General features: G+C 41.0%; 1 protein-coding gene across 8 annotated transcripts in view; it reads left to right on the top strand.

The window, feature by feature from the left end:
- The window catches only part of LOC122718425 (dystrophin, isoforms A/C/F/G/H), a 420,738-nt gene that overhangs the window by 124,085 nt on the left and 275,200 nt on the right, over positions 1–21,453 (top strand). For all 8 annotated transcript variants that reach the window (XM_043943440.1, XM_043943444.1, XM_043943448.1 and 5 more), the window contains 3 exons: positions 5,050–5,261; positions 7,059–7,213; positions 7,458–7,647. In XM_043943440.1, coding sequence (XP_043799375.1) covers positions 5,050–5,261; positions 7,059–7,213; positions 7,458–7,647 — 557 coding nt within the window. The remainder of the gene's footprint in view (positions 1–5,049; positions 5,262–7,058; positions 7,214–7,457; positions 7,648–21,453) is intronic.

Genomic DNA, 21,453 nt, shown 5'->3' on the forward strand with positions numbered 1-21,453 from the left:
TAACCGGACAGTCTGTTTGACTTGGTCGATATTTCCCCGTCCCTTTCCCGAGATTTCAAAGGGAGAGGTTAATTCGATCGACGAAATTGAAAAGTAGTGCTCCAACAATTTTGAAATTCTAAATTCCACGATTCAAACTTTAATTATTGATTAATCATTAGCGGAAATGTTAACCGTTACTTTGATATCCAAGCTCGTCACGAGCTCGGCTGTCGAGAGTTAATAAGGCGTAGGATGTATTTTATCGAGGCTATTAAACCATTTCGAATAATTGTGACCATATTTGGCTCTCCGCAGACAATTCGAGCTTATCTCTTTGCATTCCAGTATTACAATTAAATTTCGCCGTATTTGATAAACGGTCGTGTTATCCAACTCCCTTTGGATAATTCTTTTTCTCTTGAATAAGCTCAGGCAGGATTTTTCTCGACTCGAATTTTCATTTTTCGCCAAAGTAACCGCGATAGAGATTCCCTCTTCTTCGTCCTCCTTTTCTCTTGGTCGTTTCCCCGTTCCTTTGTATTTCATCGATTTCAATCTCTCTTCGGCTAGGAGGTCGCCAATTTGAATATATTAAGCGATTCATCTGAATTTAATAGGGGAGGCATTAAGGCAATAAAAGGCATGCGAGGTTAGAGCTTCCCTGTGTACTTGCTGTACACGTCTCGTTTCTTATACGTCGTGTCGACCCTTAACCTGTGCCTCGTCGACACGGTTTTCGTATATATCCTTGAACGAGGTTTTGTGTACGGGAGGAGGAGAAGGAGGAGGAAGAGGAGGGATGTTAATATATTCATGAGACATCTTTGGTAAAGCTGATTCCAAAATAAACTCAAAAGTCGGCTCGTTTATTACGTTACTAGTAATTTAAGTTAACTCTATCTTCGTCGTCTCATTTCTGTCTCGCTTTATCTGACCGCAAAATTGACGCATCCTTTTACGAGGATGAAATTGGCCACTGTGTCACACCGATGAACGGGTGTCGTCGCAAGTATACATTGAGAGGGAAACTTTTTGGAAAAAAAATCCTCTCGTGTATCGTTTTTTTTGCTTTTAGCAAAAAGAAACATTCAAAATTCATGCTTACAATTCGAGAGATTCGGGAGGAAGAAAATTAGCTCGATTAATAAATCTTTACTTCTCTCTTTATTTTTGGAAGATGATTCTCATTAGTGGCAAATTCCCTCCAACGATATCAAATAATCCTTAATGTCCCAAGTTGTGCAACTTTATTTTAAAAATCTATCTTTTAAAATATGTTCCACGAATGTATATTAACTTATCTTATATATATATATATCCACGCTAAACTCTCTAATGCCGTGTTTTAATTTAGGAATTATTTTATTTTATAACTTTGGAATATCGATTCGCTTTGACCCGATGGTGGCCGTTTCCACCACGATAGAATTCCATCCGGTATTTTTGAACGTACAAGCACAATTCGATTGCGCAAACACAGTGCAATCATCGTAGTGCTCGCAATACAAAGTTGGCGCCGTGGTAGGTTCGACTCTCCAGGGAATGGATGACGATCGTTAGTTATGGTCACGCACACCTCCACAGAATATGAGGTGGTCGACTATTCGATTGACACACCGCTCGTTCTATGTGGATTAAACGCGGTTGATAAGGTATATCTGTAATTTAGGCCCGTGTGTCGTGTTACCTGTGTCGAACCGAACGTCTTTATTATCGCTTTTGTATGCAGCCAGAGATTATTTATTACGTATAAGTGTTCGCAAGTGACCCTCCGTCGATTTAATCGTGGCCAAGATTAATTTGTTATTTCGCTATCGCTAATTTTGCGGCTCGAATATTTTTTTATTATTCGTATACGTATAGGTTTTAGAACGGTATAGATGGATATAAATGTTATGTATATATATATGTATATATGGATGAATTTGCATTATTTACGGTCATATAAAATCGACGGAGGCGGTTAATTAATTAATTAATTGATATAGTTGTGTGTAAATTAATGAAATTCACGAGTTATTTAGATAGTTGCGTAAGTAACGTAACATATTGTTTATCGAATGTATAATGGGGTAAAATGGGGTAGTAAATTGGTTCGCTAATTATGTTAGTTGTTTCAAGCAAAATCGAGCGAATTATTAAAGTAAATGAGGTAAATAACGAATTAACTCTTCTAACGCTATGGGAGTTATTTAAAAAAAAAAAAAATTCAAATTTCATTCATTTCAAATATTATATAAAACATAAAATTAAAAATCATAACATATGCCACAATTGATCGTGAATATGAAAAGAGAGAAAGATAGAGAGAGAGAGAGAAATTGGTTGGACAGAATTGAAATTTTAAAAGTGACATTCGCTAATTCAGCGGCTCTGTTGGCTCGCCCCCAAGTTGAAGGGTGTACGTGCCATCTTTAATATCCCATCGAACACTTGTCACGCTTGTGACACGAGTTCAAAAGGGTAGGGCACGCCGGGGTCTGGGAGTCGTGTAAGGGGTCGATGAGAGCGAATTGCTCTCGTAATAAGTCATCGAGAGCAGCCGTTGGGAGACAACGTCCTCGTCTTTTGCTCGGTATCCCTTTAGAGAGAGTGAGAGAGTGGGAGAGATACTAAGGTGGGGTGATAGATCAAGCCACTTTACTTCCGGTCCCGGGATCCCTAGGCTCACGTAGTCGGCGCTCTTCCCTCTTTACTTGGCAGCATTGGTCTGCCATGCGTGGCTTGTCGGATTATATCAGTCCACGAGAATAGCATATGCTTCCGGTTACGTGCGAATGCACTTCGATCGTAATTCTTTGTTCTCGTGTCCGCGGGAAAATTAGCCACGGTGATGTATCGATGCGGACAGTGATCGATCGAGACACCGTTTTCGTTCCATTCTGAGGGATAGGATTTGAGATTGTGTATTGGGGAAAAAAAAAAAAAAAAAAAATGGAGGAAAATTTAGGAAATCAAGTATCAACGAATTTTGTTGTTTGTTTTACACAAATCGATTGATTCAATTATTCCGAATGAAAGTATTATATAAAGTATTATAAATGTATCGATGATAATTTGTAAAAATCTTTTCGTTTTTTCAATATGCACTTTTCGGTCTCGAAAAATTTATAGGTCTCTATTTCATTCTAAATTGTAGCACTGCCCGGTTTTAGCGGTTGGAATCCGTTGAACTGTGAATGTTTGCGCGTTTGTCTTCCATTGTAACAGCCCCCGATAGATTGTCGTTTTCGAATATTATTACACGCGTTTATTGGCCGCCGTCGAATCTAATATATCTTCCTCTCTTCGGCCATTATATATCCATTAAAAAAAAAAAAAAAAAAAAAAAATCACCAGCGTACTAACAAATTCTGCCAACAATAAACCCTCTTATTCGAAGTAACAAATACGAATATAACGTAATCATCGAAGCTACGCCTGTTTTTAATCCGTCAAAAGTGTTTCGAGGATGTTTAACACTCTGAAATTACGTTGTTTTCGTTTTTTTTTTTTTTTTTTTTTTAGCCTCGATCCTGTTCTCCGGTATCCTGTCGCGAAACATCGTGCACATGCGTTGCATCATCAAAGGTACACTATAGAATATCCCATTGTGCAGAGTTGTCCACGCGTGGTAATTCTGTTGTTACGGAAAACGTTGAAACGTTGCCAATGCTTTTGCACCTCCCCGCTTTTCAAAGCTGCGCCGTTCTTCCCTCCGCTAAGCTGCTCCAGGTTGGACAGTTTCCAGCTGATTTCTCGTTGTCTGCCGCGCGAATTTTCAACCTGGATTTTACCTTTCGCGTTGTTCCGGAGAAGTGGTGTTCTTGAAACAACGGCCACGTGCCAACGGCCCACTTTCTCGCCGTTCGATTAACGACCCTCTGTACACAACTCTCTCTCTCTCTCTCTCTCTCTCTTTCGAGTTGGAACGCGAGTCGCGTGTCGGAACGTTTAATCCCGCGAATAATATCAATTATGCGGCTCCATCGATTATTCAAAGCTTTGTTTTAAAATCGCAAACCGCCCTTCCGTTTCCCAACGGAAAGCGCGCAAATGAAATTCTCACGAGCGGATCGAATCGATCGATTAATCGAATAGATTGCCAGATAGATTTTATTTATTCGTGCGCTCTCCTTTCTTTCTTATCGAGAACGATGAAAGTTTAATCTCTTTTTCGAATTGGTCCTTGGAAAAGAAACAATTGATCGGTTATGATAACTAAACTTCTCCCGAGCTTTGTCTCTCTATATATATATATATGTACATTTTTATCCATTTTTATCTGTTCCGCGATAAAAGGCAGATTCGTACGAAATGAATTTCTAACGAGAAACAGATTGAATTCGTGTTCCCTTTGTCACTGGCTTTTTTAATAATCCTGTGGCGTGTGTCCCCTTTAACAAGTTAATTCTTTTAACGAGTTATTGTGTGTTCTTTTTTCCCTATCTCATAGAAGAACACGCGATCGTATCTTGCTCACCGGACGCAGTAGTATTTCACCTCATCGTCTGATGCTAAACGCATAAATCATCACCTGTCCTGGAAAATGGTCGGCCGCTATCTTTAGCAGCTATCTACGTCGAAGACAACTCGACGTTTCGACTCAATCTCGAAACTTTCAACGATCGTCGTTTATCGCCAATTATCTCGTAACGAGGCTGAGAGTCGTGCCATTAATATTGAGATGATCACACGTTACGAGCTCTTTTTTTCCCCTCTCCCCGAATAATGGATAATTCCGAACGTCGATTCGTGTTATGCAAAATATTTGTGCTCTCGTAAATGCGCGCAACTATAAATTTAATACTCTTGACTCTTTACGATTTAATCGAGATTATTTTCAATACGCGTTCATTTTTTCCCTTCACATGGCGAATACGGTTCACTTTTTAAGATTATTGCAATACACGAGTAAGACGCATTATCCCCTTCCTTTATTAATCGCATTTTCTTCGACAGTATCACGTTGCGCCTGTTTCTTTCCACACGCGCAATGGGACACAGAGAGGAAGAAAAATATCGAGATGTGTAATGGTATAAAGGAGAACGTTTGAGAACGGCACGTCCGCCCGATTGTTGTTTCAGTTACGAAGCTGAGGGAGCACTGGGACGAGATGAACTCGAAAATGATGCAGAGGAAGACGGAGTTGGACGCGATGCTCGGGGACAGCCAGCGATACGAGGCGAAAAGGAACGAGGTGGAGGTTTGGTTGGCGCGAATGGAGACTCGGCTTGAGAAAATGCGGGCCGTCGGCCACACCGCCGACGTTCTCGAGGCCCAGCTCCGGGAACAAAAGGTACGTATATAATAAATATACGTATATCTCTCTTTCCTTCTCGAATTTTTCTCCCTCCTTTCTTCAGAAACCCGGCCTGTTTTCCATATTAACCCGTCGAGTCGCGGGAAACCGACCGCTCCCCTCGGGGGATCGCCCTCTTTGTCTCTTCTTCGTCCCTCGATGGCCCGTGCAACGGGCAGAACAGAAGGCGACCACCGTTTGATCGCGCCAATTCGCGTTGATTAGATGGATGGTTGGACGAATCAGGGAATTCCGGGTATTGGCAACCGGGTAAATGAGTTTAAAGGCGTTGTAGGCGGGCACGATTGATAATTATGACGATCGATTTTGATGGTGGATCCTGTATACGTGGAAAGATATATTTTCTTCAGACGACGTTTCAAATAATTTGTCCGAAAAATGAGACAAGATGTCTCTGATTATTAAGCGGATCGATAAATTTTCAGATAAACGAAAGAGGCTCGATTGTTATACTTTTATATATACACGTCCAGTTCTTCCATTCCGATAACAAGGAAAGAGGATAATAAAAATTTCTCAACGATATTAAATTTGCAACAACTTGCGATAATCTCGTGATCTATAATTGTATGCCGTCAGAAAATTACGCAAACGACGGAATAAAGCTTCTTCTTTCGCCGGTGCAATCTAACCTGGGAGCATCGTTCGAGAAAAGAGAGAAAAAGAAAAAAAAGAAGAAGAAAAAGAGAAATAGATATATACAAAAAGAAACGGGTATAATGGGCAGCTAGAAGGTTCGTTACAGGCCGCGACCGCGATTAAAGGGAACGAACGAATCGGTATTCATCCCGGTAGCAGTAGCTAGTAACCTCTTTTTAGCCCAACGTTCCGCTTTGTGTACCGGAATAACGCGACTGGTCGGGGGGAAAAATGGGCGAGCAGGGCGGCACGGGGAAGGGGAGTAAAAGGAACGGCCAAAGTTCCAATCAACGCGAGATCGTGTAGCGCGTCACGCGGCAATACGCAATTCTGTTTACACTGAAAAGAGTCGAATGAGATATTCATGGAATAATTTATTTCGCCGAGGAAACGTATCTTTGGGATATCTTCGCCCGGGCTTCACCTCGTTCCTCTACCTTTTCTCTATTATTACGCCCCCTCTCCTTTTTCCCCCCTCTCCTCGTGTCGATCCCCGAATTATCGAACGTGGTTTGCTCGCTTGTAACAATAGAAGAGGGAGAAATTACAGAGGAGCCATCGTGTTAGATCGATGAAAGGTCTCGTTCTTTTATCTCGAAGATTTCCCTCCTCGATGTTTGAATACTGAAAGAAGGACGCAAGGTAATTTGGAAATATTCGTTTATTTGGCTAATGATCAACGTCCAATTAGCCTCGTGCGTTTCATTTCATTGGTTTCTGGAAAGCTCGATATTTTCCACATTCAGGGATTCCGTTTCTCTGATACGTTATTCTCGTCTCGTTACTCTTTCTTACGAGGCGAACGATGTTTTATTCCCTTGGACGTCCCTTTCGAGTTAAAATCCAAGATAATTCGTTAGACGAGCGCGACGAATAAGAACACGTTTTCCGGTTCCACGGTTTAATCTGGATTATCGTAAGTTTTATCGACGCGAATCGTCGCGCCGCGTTCAAATAAAACTTTTCCACCACGGTATAAAAGTTGGAAGGCAGAGTCGCCCTCCTCCCAAGATTTAACTTCCGCGAATTATCGAGAGGGACGCGAGTTTTCGATGGACGGACCCGAAGCGGGCCGCGAGATAAGTTCACCGCCTTCCCTACTTGCTTTATTTCATCGCCTCTCGATGCTTGCAGTCGTTCCACGCCGAGCTCCACCAGTACAAGCATCAGATCGAGCAGTTCAATCAGCTCACGCAGAAGCTGATCGCCGTTTATCAGGAGGACGACACGACCCGCGTGAAAAAGATGACCGAGACCATCAATCAGAGATACAACAACCTCAACACCAGGTATTAGATTTTTTTTAGATTTTGCAACGCTTCTCGCTCTCTTTATTTATTTTCTTTCTTTTTTTTTTTTAAATAAACGAGTATAGAATTTATCATTGCAATATCGATTTGAACGATCCCGTTTGGAATAGAATTTGTTCGAATTTTTCTTTCCTATTCGTGACATTGGAATAGAAATCGTACAGAGACGTTTGAAATTAGAATCGGTGGCGAGCATGGCTGTATCTTGTTAAATCCTTCTTAGCATCATCAATCGAGGAAAATTGCTTCACTCCGCGATGAACTCCCTCCACAACTTCGACCGGTCCCTGGACAAGTTCTTGGCTTGGTTGAGCGAAGCTGAGTCCTCGATGGAGGGATTGGAAGCGGAGGCCGATCGTCTAGGCGGGCGACGAGACCAGGGTGCGCTCAGACGACCGCAACATCAGCTTAAGGTAAGTCCCATTTTTGCCTATGCAAGAATTCGCGAATTCTTCTCTTTCCGAGCTTCCATTTCTTGATATTCCTTGTTTCCTCTCGTTGATCGAAACGTCGAGCGTTTTAAGTGGAAACGAGTTGGAGGAAGAATTACGCGAAGATTCGAATCTTTATCCGTATAAAAATTTATTTATTTTTTTTTTTTTCAAGAAATAGCACAATTCTAGAAATGATTGCTCGACAATTTTATTTCTCAAATAAGGTTATATTACTACTTACTTTTTGTGACCCACGTTGGTTGGAAACGCACACAAGGAAGAAGGATACACAAATCAAACCAGGTTTCGAACGTAAATGGGTTGGACATGATTCGAGTCTGGTTAGGTCGTAACATTCCTCGAGATGGTGTAACGGTGGTGGTCAAGAAACCAGATCTGTATGGGTCGTGTGTTGACTTGAAAAGGTTTTACGGCTTCGATTGATTGCCATAAAAGTATGTCGGAGGTAGCAGGCCGGCTACCTACGTCTCGGTCTACCTATTAAAAGGAAGACGCCTCGATATCGGATATCGTAGTATCGGTCTATCGATTTCTGTGCGAAAGATTCCTCTGATTTTACGTTATGATCGCGCGAGTTAATATTTCGGGTAGAAAATAAAAAAAAAATCGCAAGAATTCGCAAATTTTTTAATCAAAAATCGTGTTTCAAAGAGCTTCTTGCGATCTTCTTTTTTTTTAATCGAAGGAAATTTATTTTTTATGCCGAGCTTGAGTATTTTAAGAAACACGTTGCGACCCGTCTGGCAACGAACTACTTTCGTTAAACAATTGGAAGTTTTTCGCGTAACTTTTAGCACGAGAAAACTTGAATTTTCTACACGCCAGTCTGGGATAGCGCGAAGCTAAACGAGTTCAAGTACGCGTCTCCAGTTTAAAAAACAAAGTTTTATCCAAATAACAGTTAACAGTTTCGAGTATTAACTAAAACTATCCTAAAAGTACATTTTCAGTTTTTAGTTTTTATCCAAATAACATTTCCAACGAAAAACAGCATATTGTATAACGAAAGTATAACGAAAGAACAATAGAGAATCTACTCGAAAAGAAAAGGTTGGTGTTGGTCGTGGTATTAAAACGATTAATCGATTGATAAATGGCCTATAAAATTCGGAGATCGTAAAATCTTGACACTCCAAAACTTCCTTTCCCAAAGATTTATTCTTCAACGAAATCATAACCAATCACTCTTAAATACTTTAACATGAATTTGAAACTTTAAAAGGTTCCTTTCCAAAACTTTTTCGATATCGATCTTTTTAATAGCGCGTTATCTTTCTCGATTCAATTGAAATTTCCTACCCGATAATTTTTCATTTTTCATTCGATACGTTGAAATATTTAAACGTATCCATTCAAATAAAATTATGGAACCTTACTACTACCAATTTAATATATCTCGTGTCGAAGATGACGTCGATGATTTTCCTCGAACGTTTCGAAATGTTGGATAAAGATGTATCGTTCAAGGGATGCAAAAAAAGACGCACTGTTTAAATAATAACAGGGGTGGGGGTGACGAGAAGTTTAACCAATCCGTTCGAGTAACGAGTGACGACGAGACGATCAAAACGAGGGCCTCTCCCCCTTTGAATACGTCTGTTTACAATTCCGCGGAACCGATGGACCGTTCGCCGGGTCAAATTGATATTGCAGTGTTACCGGCCACGGCCTATTGCACCATTTCGATGAAATTAATCCACGGCCTGCCTCCCACGTAACGAACAAACGGCACGCGATTCCGGGAAATTAGCTTATAATATTGTTTGTCCGCCCATACATTAGCCATTCTTCAACTCTGCTTTATTTGACGTCCTCTCCTCCCGCCTCGATCCATCATTATTGACTCGTTTCACCGGAGAAGAGTTCAATTTTGGACGGTTTTGGATTCGTCGCGTTATGGATTTATTGGGACAGGATTTTGCAATTTGGAGATATATATTTTTTCTTTTTTTCTTGTATTTTTACGGTCGTATACTCGATCGACAAGTTGCGTCATTAAAATTCAATTTTTGGCGAAATTGTACACACGCGGAGATAACGATTTACCTTTGACAGGGTGAAATCAATTTTTATAGTTTCGGTTTTTTAAATATAACTTTGTAATGACTTTGTGACGAGATAGAGCAAAATTTTAAATCACGAAATATTCGGGTTTTAATGTTTCGTTACCCCCGCAAACGAAAAATATACTCGAACAAAATTGTATAATTTGTTATCCCTTGCCTGCAGTAGGGATCTTTCATTAAAAATCAGAATTTTTTAAGCGTTGGATAAATTCTGCTTTTAGGAGAAACACTTTTGCGTGAGTGGTTTCAAGCATTTTTTACTTTTCATCGTAAAATTGTTGGAAGGATGTGATGAAAATTTCCGTCCTTTCGAAAAAGCTTTCATCTTAAAGCGTAAATGGCCTTTTATCGACGCGCCTCGATAATTTCCAATTTCTCCAATTTTCCATTTTCATTTAAAGTTATTATCGGCAAATGAACAGGGGCGTAAATTTTCAATGACGAAACAACCCCCATATCGTGGAACGCGTACGCGAAATGTAATTTCCATGCACCTCATCGTCGAACAGACGGCGGCATTGATTATTCGATAAACAGTTGGATAACTGATTGGAATCAATCACTAGATAAATCCCCCAGTATAGGGGACGAAAGGAAAATCGCCACTGCGGCTGTCCAACCACTTGTCCAATAATAGCGATCATTGAAAATCAATGTTATTTGCCTGTGTGTAACCTGATTATATCTAACGCGTTCCAACGCGTAATAACAATTATAGTTGGCTCTATTTCGATCACGCGTTCTCGCCTTTCTCTTATTCCATCTCTTTAGTCTCGTTTTCGAACGAGCCAAATCCTATTCCGATTTTCATCTCGATTCTTTTTTTAAAGCAAACATCAATTGGTTCATTTACCATTCGCTTTACATCTGTTTGTCCCTCCTTCTTTCGCGTGGCAATTTATCGAATTCATTTACGGCCGTGTTTAATGCCCCCTGAAAAACGTAATAACATTGCTTGTCGTTGGAATTGGAAAATAATATGCAGCGTTTTGTAATTAATCGGGATCCCTTCGTTAATTTCACCCGGCACGATATCCATTTACGTATCATTGAAATTGTCGCGAATATCAGACTTGTATAATTTTCTTTTTTGAACTATTTTAAAAATAGATATTTAAAAGATTTTATACAATTGTGGAAATAGCATAAAGTCTAAAAAAGAAAAAAACTTCAGCTGGTCCAATGAACCCACCAAAATAATTGCCCCTTTAACATGTGCATTAATGCATAATGCATTTTAGAATTTCGGAATTCCATTCCATTATTTTTCGCGTGATATAAATGAAACTGTTAAAACAGAAGAAGCTACGTTCGACGAGCCAAAATGACAATCGTTGTAAACTCGAGATTTTGTGCCCGCCAAGAGGACCAAACGTGCCTCTTCATCTTGTCGGATTTATGTACATATATATATACTTTGGACAATTAACAATGGACGGAACAATGTCGAACGTTGGAAGCACACATCGTGTTTGTTAACTTCGTTGATGCAGCGCAAAATGTTGCGGTTGAAACTGTATCCAGTTGTTACCGATGCCTCTGCCTCGATTGCAAACAGGAATTAATTTGGAACGCCGCTGCTAGAGCTTCTCGAGATGTACGTCCAGATGCGGCGTTGTGGTGGATCTAAAATCGACCGATGCGTCCATACTTCATCTTGATCAGCAAGGATCGATTATCTTACCGGATTAATGGCTTCCGATGAATCATGTTCCTCCTAATAAATTATGGAAAATTTTTCGTGGCAGGAAAGATATTTATGTTACAGTATTAGAGCGTGATTCAAGAATTTTTTATTTCATTCGAAAAGTCACGTTTGCGGTAGCAAAGTGAATTTGATTTCGGATATTTCGCATCCTCCAGATCCCATTAACGTCAAAGAATGATCGTCAAAGCATCACCACTTCAACACTTATTATTACAACGCAAAAGTGTACACTTGCCCCAATTCCAACGATTGCAAACCGGGAATAACGCCATTTAACGAGCGTTCGCCCTCTCTCTCGCCCCCTCTTCACCCTTGATGCAGGCGTAACAGGGCGTGGGCCACAAATTACATCCCGGTGGTGACTAATGCCACCTGGACAGCTGCTTCCACTCATTAAACTTGCGGTTGCCGCGTTATCGATTGCCCATTCGTAATAAAACGAAACTTCACCCTTTTGCTTCAACCTCTTCGCTTCGTTTCGTGTTATCCCCGCTTCCATCCCTCTAACGGTGTGTTTCTCGCCTCTTGAACAAGGTTGCCATAGTTTCGCCGATCGAAATGCCGAATTTCGCGGGCGAACCAAGGAGCAACGAACCAAAATATTCCTTGGATCGCATTCTTGCAACGACAAAAGGGTTGCGACGATGACCCCTCACCGCGAAGTTGACGGTTACCAACGACTCCAAGACACCTTACGGCTTAGACCGTAACTCGTGCATGCATAACGTCTTTCGAGAACGCATCCGTTGGAATTCCTAATATCCATCGTGCATCCTATGTGTGTGTGTGTGTGTGTGGATGAATCGCGATTTGTCGGGGTCGAGTTATGGCCGTCCGATATTGGATCGTGTCTAGAATTGGATCGAAATGGAAACGGGGTTTCATAGCTCTCCCCTTGGGAACGGCAGATAAATACACGGGCAAGGAAAGATTCTTTCTACGGTATTAATATTTATACCGATTCGCGGATCGAAGGATCGGGCATCCCTTCGGGCTACGATATTCGGGATCATGATTCGGGGAATTCGTTAGAGAGTTTCGACTTGAAGTCGAACGTTTCTCTCTTGCTCTCGTGGAAATGATGAACGTATGAGATAAATATGAGACGATAAAAATGGGTGGAGGGGAATAGGCGAGTGCGTGGAACGAAGAGATATTCCCTGAGAAGATTATATGCCTCAGTCAAGGCGAAACATCAAAGGTTACGGGAGATACGAATTACTTTTTCGTCAAAGGATATCTTTCCAATGATATGGTATTATATTAAAAGAAAAAGGAAAAGAAAAGTAACGGTTAGGCAAATCTATTACATAAGATAAATTATTCTTCCTTTACTAGCACGTACCGATCTACGTTGGAAAATTTGTCCAATAACCGGAAAGATCCGAAAGATTCCGAATATTTTTTGAAATAAGAAGAAACAATTATGTATCTTCTCGAATCTCTTCAAATCATGGGTACGTTTCTTCGTTCTAGGCGAAGTAGATAGTAGGCGGAACAAGTGGATCGCGAATTTCCAACTGTGTCTCGCGTCGCGTAGTCATCCAGTTTCAGACCTCTTGCCATTTCGCGGTGTGGCTCGAGTTCGATGGGTTTGCGAACCGTTTTGCCACGGAAAGTAGAGTTGATCGATCGAGAAGAGACGCAACGCTTACGTGACCTGAACTTTCGTCTCGCCAACCTTTCCCAGCTTCGACAAAGAGGGATGTCCTATTCCCATATTCATGGTAAACATATCGTACGGGCGTTGGTTCGTTAAATCAAGCCTACCGTGGCTAATTCGCTTTAACGCAATTTCGCCCGGTTTTTATTTTTATTTTTTTCTCATTTTTTTTTCCCCCCCAACGAACCAACCCCCTCCTCAACACGCAACGCTTCTTCGCGACCCGACACCCTTGCCGGGCACAAATGGGACGTACAAAATTGCACTCGACCGGACGAGTAACGAATTTTCCCTTCCACGTGCCCTCCCCAGAGGGGAGGAGGAGGAGGAGGAGGACGATGACAACGTAGGCCCGGACTTTTCATTCGGTCAATTTGTCCCTTTCGCCGGACCAACCAAAACGGGATCGCGAAATGGATTCTCGACATTTTGGATCCGGAATTCGGATTGACGAAGGGAGAGAACGGCGTCACAGGGAGAAACGTGCATGTAGGAGGCGCGGCGAATACCACGACCTTGATATTAAATGTATATAACAATGGAGGCTTTCTATCGGAAAGGAAGGAGTGTCCTTGATTAATAGCAGGAGGGAAGAGGTTAGCCCCCGCTATGCGCGTTAATGGTTAACATTTAGTACGTGTTCCACGTGATGTAAAGCGGTTTCTTCCTGCATTCCGTCTCTCCGAAATTTCTCTTTCTCTCTCTCTCTCTCTCTGACCGTGATGAAACTGCGTGTGTTAGCTCCTAATGTTGTTTCTGCCCGTTCAATTTATCGCCGCCAGAAATATCCACGTCTTATACCGAAACGAGGGTCGAGATAAATCTGTCTGAATTCTCGCTGTAATCCGATGGCGAAAATCCAATATTCCTTGAATCCGGGGTTCTAAAAAAAAGGAGAAGAAAAAAAAAGGAAAAAGGGAGAAAAAAATGGACGAAAACTGTTTCCCATAGATCGGTGGAAAAAGTTGAAGCGAGAGAGAATTCTTTCGTTTACACGTAGTACACGATGAAACGAGAATGGGAAAAGTTTTTCGCAGGGGTGTGTGCGAAGGTCACGATAAAGGGAAAGAATCGGTTGGCCACTTTCCCTTTCTCTCTCTTCTCCTTCACCGGCGAAACACCGGTGGAGCGAAGGATCGATAGAGGAACGCGTTCGTGTCGCGTCGCGGCGGCGGCACCTCGCGCCGACGATCGTGTATCCCTCGCTTCTGATAGCCGTTGTTCCGTTCTAACGTGGAACCAAAGAAAAGGTGCACCTCGTTGAATTCCTCGAAAGGACATCGCACAACGGGAATTTATACAGGGGGAGGCGAAGGGAGGAAAGGAGGCGAGCGAATACACGCGAAACGCTATAAATCACATCAAGTTTCTCTCTTTCTCTTTAACCGACAGAAATTATATCTAAAAGCTGTGCGCGCTCCACACAGGTCTATCTTGGAGAAAGCTTGGAGCTTTGGTTTTCGAGTTCGTTGTTTTGCATAATCGCGGGACGCCGCTTGCGTCCCTCTTTATATTTTTTCTCTTTTCGCTTCAACAAACGCTCGTTCGGTGAACTTCGTTAGCCTTTCAACGAAAGCGCATTAAGAATCTCTCTCTCTCTCTCTCTTCTTTCTCATCGCTTCTCTCAACTCTAACAAGTTGGTTATTTTTAAAATTGCCACGGCATTGTGCAACGTGCGTCCAACCAACCCCCTCGTGACATCACTTGTGTTCGAGAAGAAAGGAAAACGCGTTTATTAAACGTATTCACTGGTCGCCCACTCTGAGTTGATGTTTCGAGTCCTGCGTTTGATCGTTGCACGTACATCGTGTAACGGATAATGTAACTGGTTAGCGGGGTTGTTGTTCACTGGCCCGATCGGTTTTTTTTCTCCCCTCCCTTCACGGGCCACCGAGCTTCTCTCTTTTTCTTTCTCTCTCTCTCTCTCTTCTGTCGATTTTTTACGTGGGGTTGGTCAAACGCTCCAACTCGTTTTCATCGTTATTTTGTGGTTGAAAACGAAAAACGCGGAACTTGTAGGTGGGTATCGATGGTGAAGGAGAGAATCTAAGAAATAAGGGTATAAATAAGGGCGTAAGATGTTGGTGGTGGTCTCTTTCGGCAAGTTTTTCCAGTTTAGGGGATAAAATTCGTGAGGCGGGTTTTCGACATGTTCACTCCGATCTCCACCCCATGCGACGATAAATGGAATGCCACGGGGTCGAAGTGTTTTTTTTTTTTTTCAAATTTTTTATCGATGCTTCCTGTTGAAAGTTAATCGTGGAAGAAACGTTTGTTAACGTAAAATTTTGCAATTATGTTTTATGAAATTTTCACGTCGTTAAATATCTTTCTCTTCGATTTTTCCATTTATTATTATTCGTTTTTGTTCCCTGTTTTAAAAAACAATGTTTTCGTAAATATTAGAGAAATTAAGTTTGTACGAAACTCACGATGATTATTATTATTATTATTTTTTTTTATATAAAAAGGAATGATTTAATCTCTGCTCACGTAGCACTCTCTCTCTCTCTCTCTTTTTCTCTCTCTATGTTTCCTGCACCCTCTTAAAACTAGGTGATACGTGCGATTTAACGAGAAAGGGGTTGTTCGCGATCGAAACGGTACGCGCATGCGCTCTCAGCTTCTCCAGAGGGCGGCAGTAGACGATATTCGTGGAAATATCAAGTCGGTAATGCAGGAGGGATGATTTCGCTCTCGGAAGGGTAGTTTTCTTAAACCTCGGTTACCGACTTTGGATACCGATGCTATCTGCCTGTTCCTCGATAGAGAATACCGCTGTTGCGGCAACGATCCTCGATGCTTCAGAGGAATCTTAACCATGAGTCGATACCGGAAGTCGTTGCAAAATACTCTGCAGTTTCCACTTACCCTATACTAATAATTTTAAAGAGATTCGTTATCTATTCACGATCAGTGTTTGCACAGTTGATCGCAAGATAATATCAGATGATTTTTAAGATGCTCTTTCGATAATAAAATCTAATATCAGAAGATTTTGCTAAAATATTATTTTAACAATTTTCACGATGTTTCCCTCCTCTTCCTCCTTCTCAAATTTCGATCGATCACTCGTCGAAATATAGATTCCGTGTTCACAGTGTAACGTCAAACGAGTGTCGATCGAAAGAACGTTTGATATTTCATTTCATTGAACAAGAATTCGCGAAAGAATTCGAGAAATATGGATGATTTGTGATTGCGTCGATTAGACTCACGGTCTAAATATTATCGCTTTTTCGAGATGCCATCTTCGTTGTTGTTTGTTGGGAAAAAGCAATCTCGCGATAATTCTGGAATTCGCGGCGCGCAATAACTTATCGGCGATAAATCCTCAATTGGATGAACCGCTTTTTCCACTAGATGCAATCGGATAACCAATAACGATAAATAACGCTCCATTGTGGAATTTCATTTATTTAAACGAAGGAACGTCTCATTACATCCACGCGTTTACCTAATTGTTTACTTGTTCTCCTTTCATTCGTTTTACACAGCTTATCCCGTTACCATTCCCGTGTCGGTCCAACAGTTGCCTTTCTCTCTCTCTACTTTTCTTTTTCAACAAACTGCAATAAAAACACGCCCGTAATTCACTTTTCAAAACTGTCACGACGCATGCAACATTTGTTCCATTTTTGTATCAATGTACATTTATCTCTTTTCCATTTTTTTTTCTTTCTCCCGTAAATCTATATTACGCACTTGTCATTGCCATTAACGGAATTTTTCTCCCTTTTTCTCCATTTTTTTTCGATTCACTTCTCGAAATGTACGCCTCAATTTTATTAAAAATTCGATTCAAAATCGAATTCCGTGTAACTTAACTCGTTGGAATCGTTGTTGGGAACGAATTATAATATTCTCGAGATCATCGAACGAATATTAAGAGGAAAACGATCCTCTTGGAGGAGAGGATCGGTTGATTACGAGAGGGGAAAAATCGCGTTTGGGAAAGTGGCTAATTGGTGACAAAAAAAAAAAAATACGTCGTGGAAGAAGACCTGGGAGCATTCGTTTAAATTTATGGCCGGGAAAATTAGTTTTGTTGAATCTAGCTGAACGAGCGTACACCCGAGTGGCGGGTTGTAAAAGCTACGTTTATTTGCTCTAATTGCTTATGTAATTACGTGGCGGGCGAAGGCGCTTTTAATCGGTACACCTCGCGACCGCTGCAAATTAGACCGGTAATTAGACGGGCATTCGTAAATCGGCCCTTCGTCAAGGCGGATGTACTCGCTTTCTTGTTAAATTTACTTTTTTATCATTAGCCACGAATAGGAACTTTGATGCTTCTCAATTGACTGGAGAGCCGTTGAGCCAATATTATTGCTAATTATATTCGACGTTACTTCGATGAAATTTATCTCTTTCGGGATGCTCGTAATTTTTTTCGCCAAGGATCTGAACTTCAGTCGAAGGAATTTGAGAAAAAATAAAAGTAAAACTTTCATTTTGCTGTACTTATTATATATATATATATGTAATAAGTGTTTTCGTGTTGGATAAATTATGGATACGTTTGCCATCATATTGTTGTTACCTTTACTATTTTTATACCAGAATATATAAGTCTTTTTTCAAATTCTAAATTTTTGATTCTATTGAATTCTCTATTTTTAAATTTCCTTTCGATAAATTTGCTTTTAGTCGCGTAATTCGTCGATTAAAAAATTATTTAATTATCTTCCATTTTCGGATCATAATTATCCGTCGTGTTATCGTCAAACGCAGGCAGGCAAGACAATTACGCGACAAATCTTCAAAATTATGTAACTTGTTGCAATATTACAACAACTCGAGTCAATCACGATACGATTAACATCGTCGTTCGTCTGTTTCTCTTTCGAATCTGTCGATGACTCGAGCTTTTTATCGTAGGTGATGTTGCGAACAGATGTCGCCGGTTGTCGCTTCAAAAAGCCTCGGTAGAAAACGTGTACATAAGAGAATCGATCAAAAGAAAACAGTTGCAAGCGCGTTCGAATTTTTGCAATTTTCTTATAATTATAATGGTCAATGAAATTCCTCTTTCTCTTTCATTCATTTTTTTTTTATCCTAATTAATTTGAAACATTTATTATCACAATCTATCGATCGTCACGTCGATGTAGAAGAAATTTGATTGAAAGAAATATTTTTCTTCTCCACGATATCTCGCACAAATTTTGACTCTATTAAGAACGATTCAGAGATTTCGATTCATCGTTCACTTTTGCAACGATACTGTTATCTCCGGGCCACTTTTATTTCTATTTCCTCTTTTGTATAGCGTACGGATACTTTTGATCGGTTCTTCCAGCACATTTTCGTGGGACGCGAGACAATGTTTCCGGTTACATTCCGGGACGATATCAGGCAGTATGTCCGTGGCAGCGAGTCTCTTTGTTGTCTCGCTTGTTCCAAAACGGGGACAAAGCTCGCTAAACTGTCGGATAACAGTTGCAGAAGCTGCGGTGAAAAAAAAAAAAAAGAGTTTAGTCGCGAAAAAATAAAAAAAAAGAAAGGGATAGCCAACCCTTTTTCAACCTCTTTCCCTCCTTTGTATTAATTGGAATGTATCATCGTTGCGCGCACATATAGTTATCCCGACATTGTTCTTATTCAAGAATCCCGGAATGAATAAAAGACAGATAACACAGGATTCCATTGTTCGAGGCATGCTTTTTCAGATTTTGAGCAATGGATGATAAAATATGAGATGATTTCAGTTTGAGAATAAAGAATAACGAATTCAACCGGTATCTTGCAGATTAAATACGATTTTCTTTTCAAAGCTACTTCATTCGTCGAATAGATTATTTGCTATTTAAAACTCACGTGAATTCGTCGGTCAATAAAATATTCAAAATTATCTTCCAATTTGAAAATTCGTTTCCAACGTTGTTCGAATTTTCACGATTATCGCGTTGATAAGACAGTGAAATATATTCCTCGCGTGAAATTTGACAATCTCTCCATTCTGAAAAGATACTTTTTTTCGTTTGACCAGAAATAATTAGCGCGAGCCTGGGTGGTGTGGCAAGAGATATATTTCCTCTCTCTCTCTCTCTCTCTCTCTCTCTCTCTCTCTCTCTCTCTCTCTCTCTCTCTTTCCCCCCAAAAGTCCCGACGGTGTAAGAGCATCATCAGCGTAGCTGGCTGGTCTCTCGGGCCAGGTAATGGCGAGTCGGAACGAGGATTCCGCGCAAAGAATTTCCCTTCTCCCTCCCTCATCCCTTCTCACAGTTTTCGCGACTTAGTTGGCGCGAAACGGCCAAATGAAATTGCGCGACAAAGGGAAAGGGAGGTGTGTGAACGAGGACAGAGACACGAGGGAAAGTGAAAAGAGAGAGAAAGAGTGGGAGGAGAAAGGCTGAAACGATGGAAGAGATCACAGGGGAGGAGGCGAGCCTCGGTGGCGCGAGAAACAGGTCACTCGCGCTTCTTTTGAAACGTCGACATTTTCGATTCCCTGGGCGACTCTCGCGGCCAGGACGCCTCGAGAAGAGATAAGAAATTCGTGAAAAATCGCCAACCCTCGATTCTGAATATGGACGTTGACGCATCCCCGAGGATCATCGCCGCCCTCCCTTCCTTTTTTCACCTTCTCTCTCCCCTTTTTACTCGCGTCGAACCAAAGGTTGAACCACGTCGTCGTGGCGCGAGTAACAATGGAGGAGGAGTCGGAGCGGAGTGGTAACTCGGTTGGACGCGTAAATATCTCGTTTTCTCGTCTCGCCTCTTCCATTCTTCTTTATCCCTGCTTTTTTTTTTTTTATTATTCAACGGGTGAAACGGATTAGGGATGGCTCGTGGAAAGGGCGAGTGTATAGTTTCGTAGGGCGGAAAATATCAGCGAAATCCGTGACCGGGCCGCGGGGAATTATCCACCACGTGGTGGAAAATGCGGAAAACTGAAAATTCAGCGAGATGCACTTTCTCAACTCGGTTAATCTACGTCGACTACGGCGACACGTTCGTTGCTTTACGGTCAGAATCACCTCCTCCAATCTCATTATCTTTCTCGATTCGTCCATCTTCCGAGTTATTTGCGAGTTTCGCGCAGTTTGCACGGGGAGGAAAACTTTCTTGGAATGGCCGCTTCGTGAAAAATTATCAAAAGAAACTTGATAATATTTATTAATTGCTTTACGTCTATTAATATTCGCGAATTAAAAGTCTTTTTTTGTCAGAGTAGAAAAATTGCTGTGATTATATATTAGAGATATTGGAGAATTAATCAAGTTTTCTCATAATCTTCCAAGTTTTAATTTCCCGAATTTGAAAAATTCTCTTTGCCCAAAATATCAAAGATTCATCTATTTTGCAATATTTATCCCTCTCTCATAATCGTTTGAAAACGCGTCCCCGAAGAGGAACGCGTTCCACGCGTTACAATCTTCATTGAACCATCCAAAGATTCTTTGGAAGAATATCTTCGTATTCGAATGTACGTGGAACGAGGCAAAACGAGCGGAAAGATAGGGGATGAAGCCATCGGGGCACGCGAGTAAAAGAAAAAAAAAAAAAAAAAAAAAAACAGGAGGATGCCCAGGGCGTTTAGACAGAGTTCTCTCTCTCTTTCTCTCCTCCTCTCTGTTTCTCTCCTCGCTTTATTTAAATTCCACGCCTGGATGTTCCGCGGTATGGCTATAAAAGGAGTCGAGGGAATGAATACGGGAGTAACTATCGGTGGTGGGAAAAAAAAAAAAAATTGTTCGCCGCGTCTTTGGGAGGCAAGAGGAAACAAGAGGAAGCTTCTCTCCCTCCCCTCCCCACTTCTGAAAGGAAGCTAACTAACTGGGTCGCGTATTACCATATTCAGTCTCCAAGTTTTTTCTGAGTTATACAGAAAAGGTGGACGATTTTGGACGAATCGATCGGACGACACCCGTTTCCTTTTCAAATATAACGCGATTTTAATTTACCCGGAAGAAAATATGACTCTTCCTTTTGATTTTTTTTTTTTTTTTTTTTCATTTTTATTACGATCATTCATTCATAATGAGAATTGTCGAGATTTTTTTTCTTTTTTTTTCTTTTTCTTTTCTTTTTTGTAATGTAACCGAGAACTTGGTTTTTCCTCGAGCTTTCGAAGTTTCGAAGGAGAAAGAAACCCGGAGGAAGTTGAATTTTCTACGCGGTCTCAGTTTCACCAGAGATAAAAATGGAAATCTTATAACTTGGAGGCGTGTAATTATGAACAAGTTTGCGATATGTTATTCTTAAGATTTTAAGATGGAGTTAAATTTCATGGAGCGTTGAAAATTGCGCAGTTATAATTGGTGAATTATTAAATTATTTAAGGGAGAAGAGGAAAATACTCGATGTAACCGGACCACTC

Source organism: Apis laboriosa, unplaced genomic scaffold (genome assembly GCF_014066325.1).
Source record: "Apis laboriosa isolate Shangri-la unplaced genomic scaffold, ASM1406632v1 scaffold63_cov154, whole genome shotgun sequence".
NCBI classification, from domain to species: Eukaryota; Metazoa; Arthropoda; class Insecta; order Hymenoptera; family Apidae; genus Apis; species Apis laboriosa.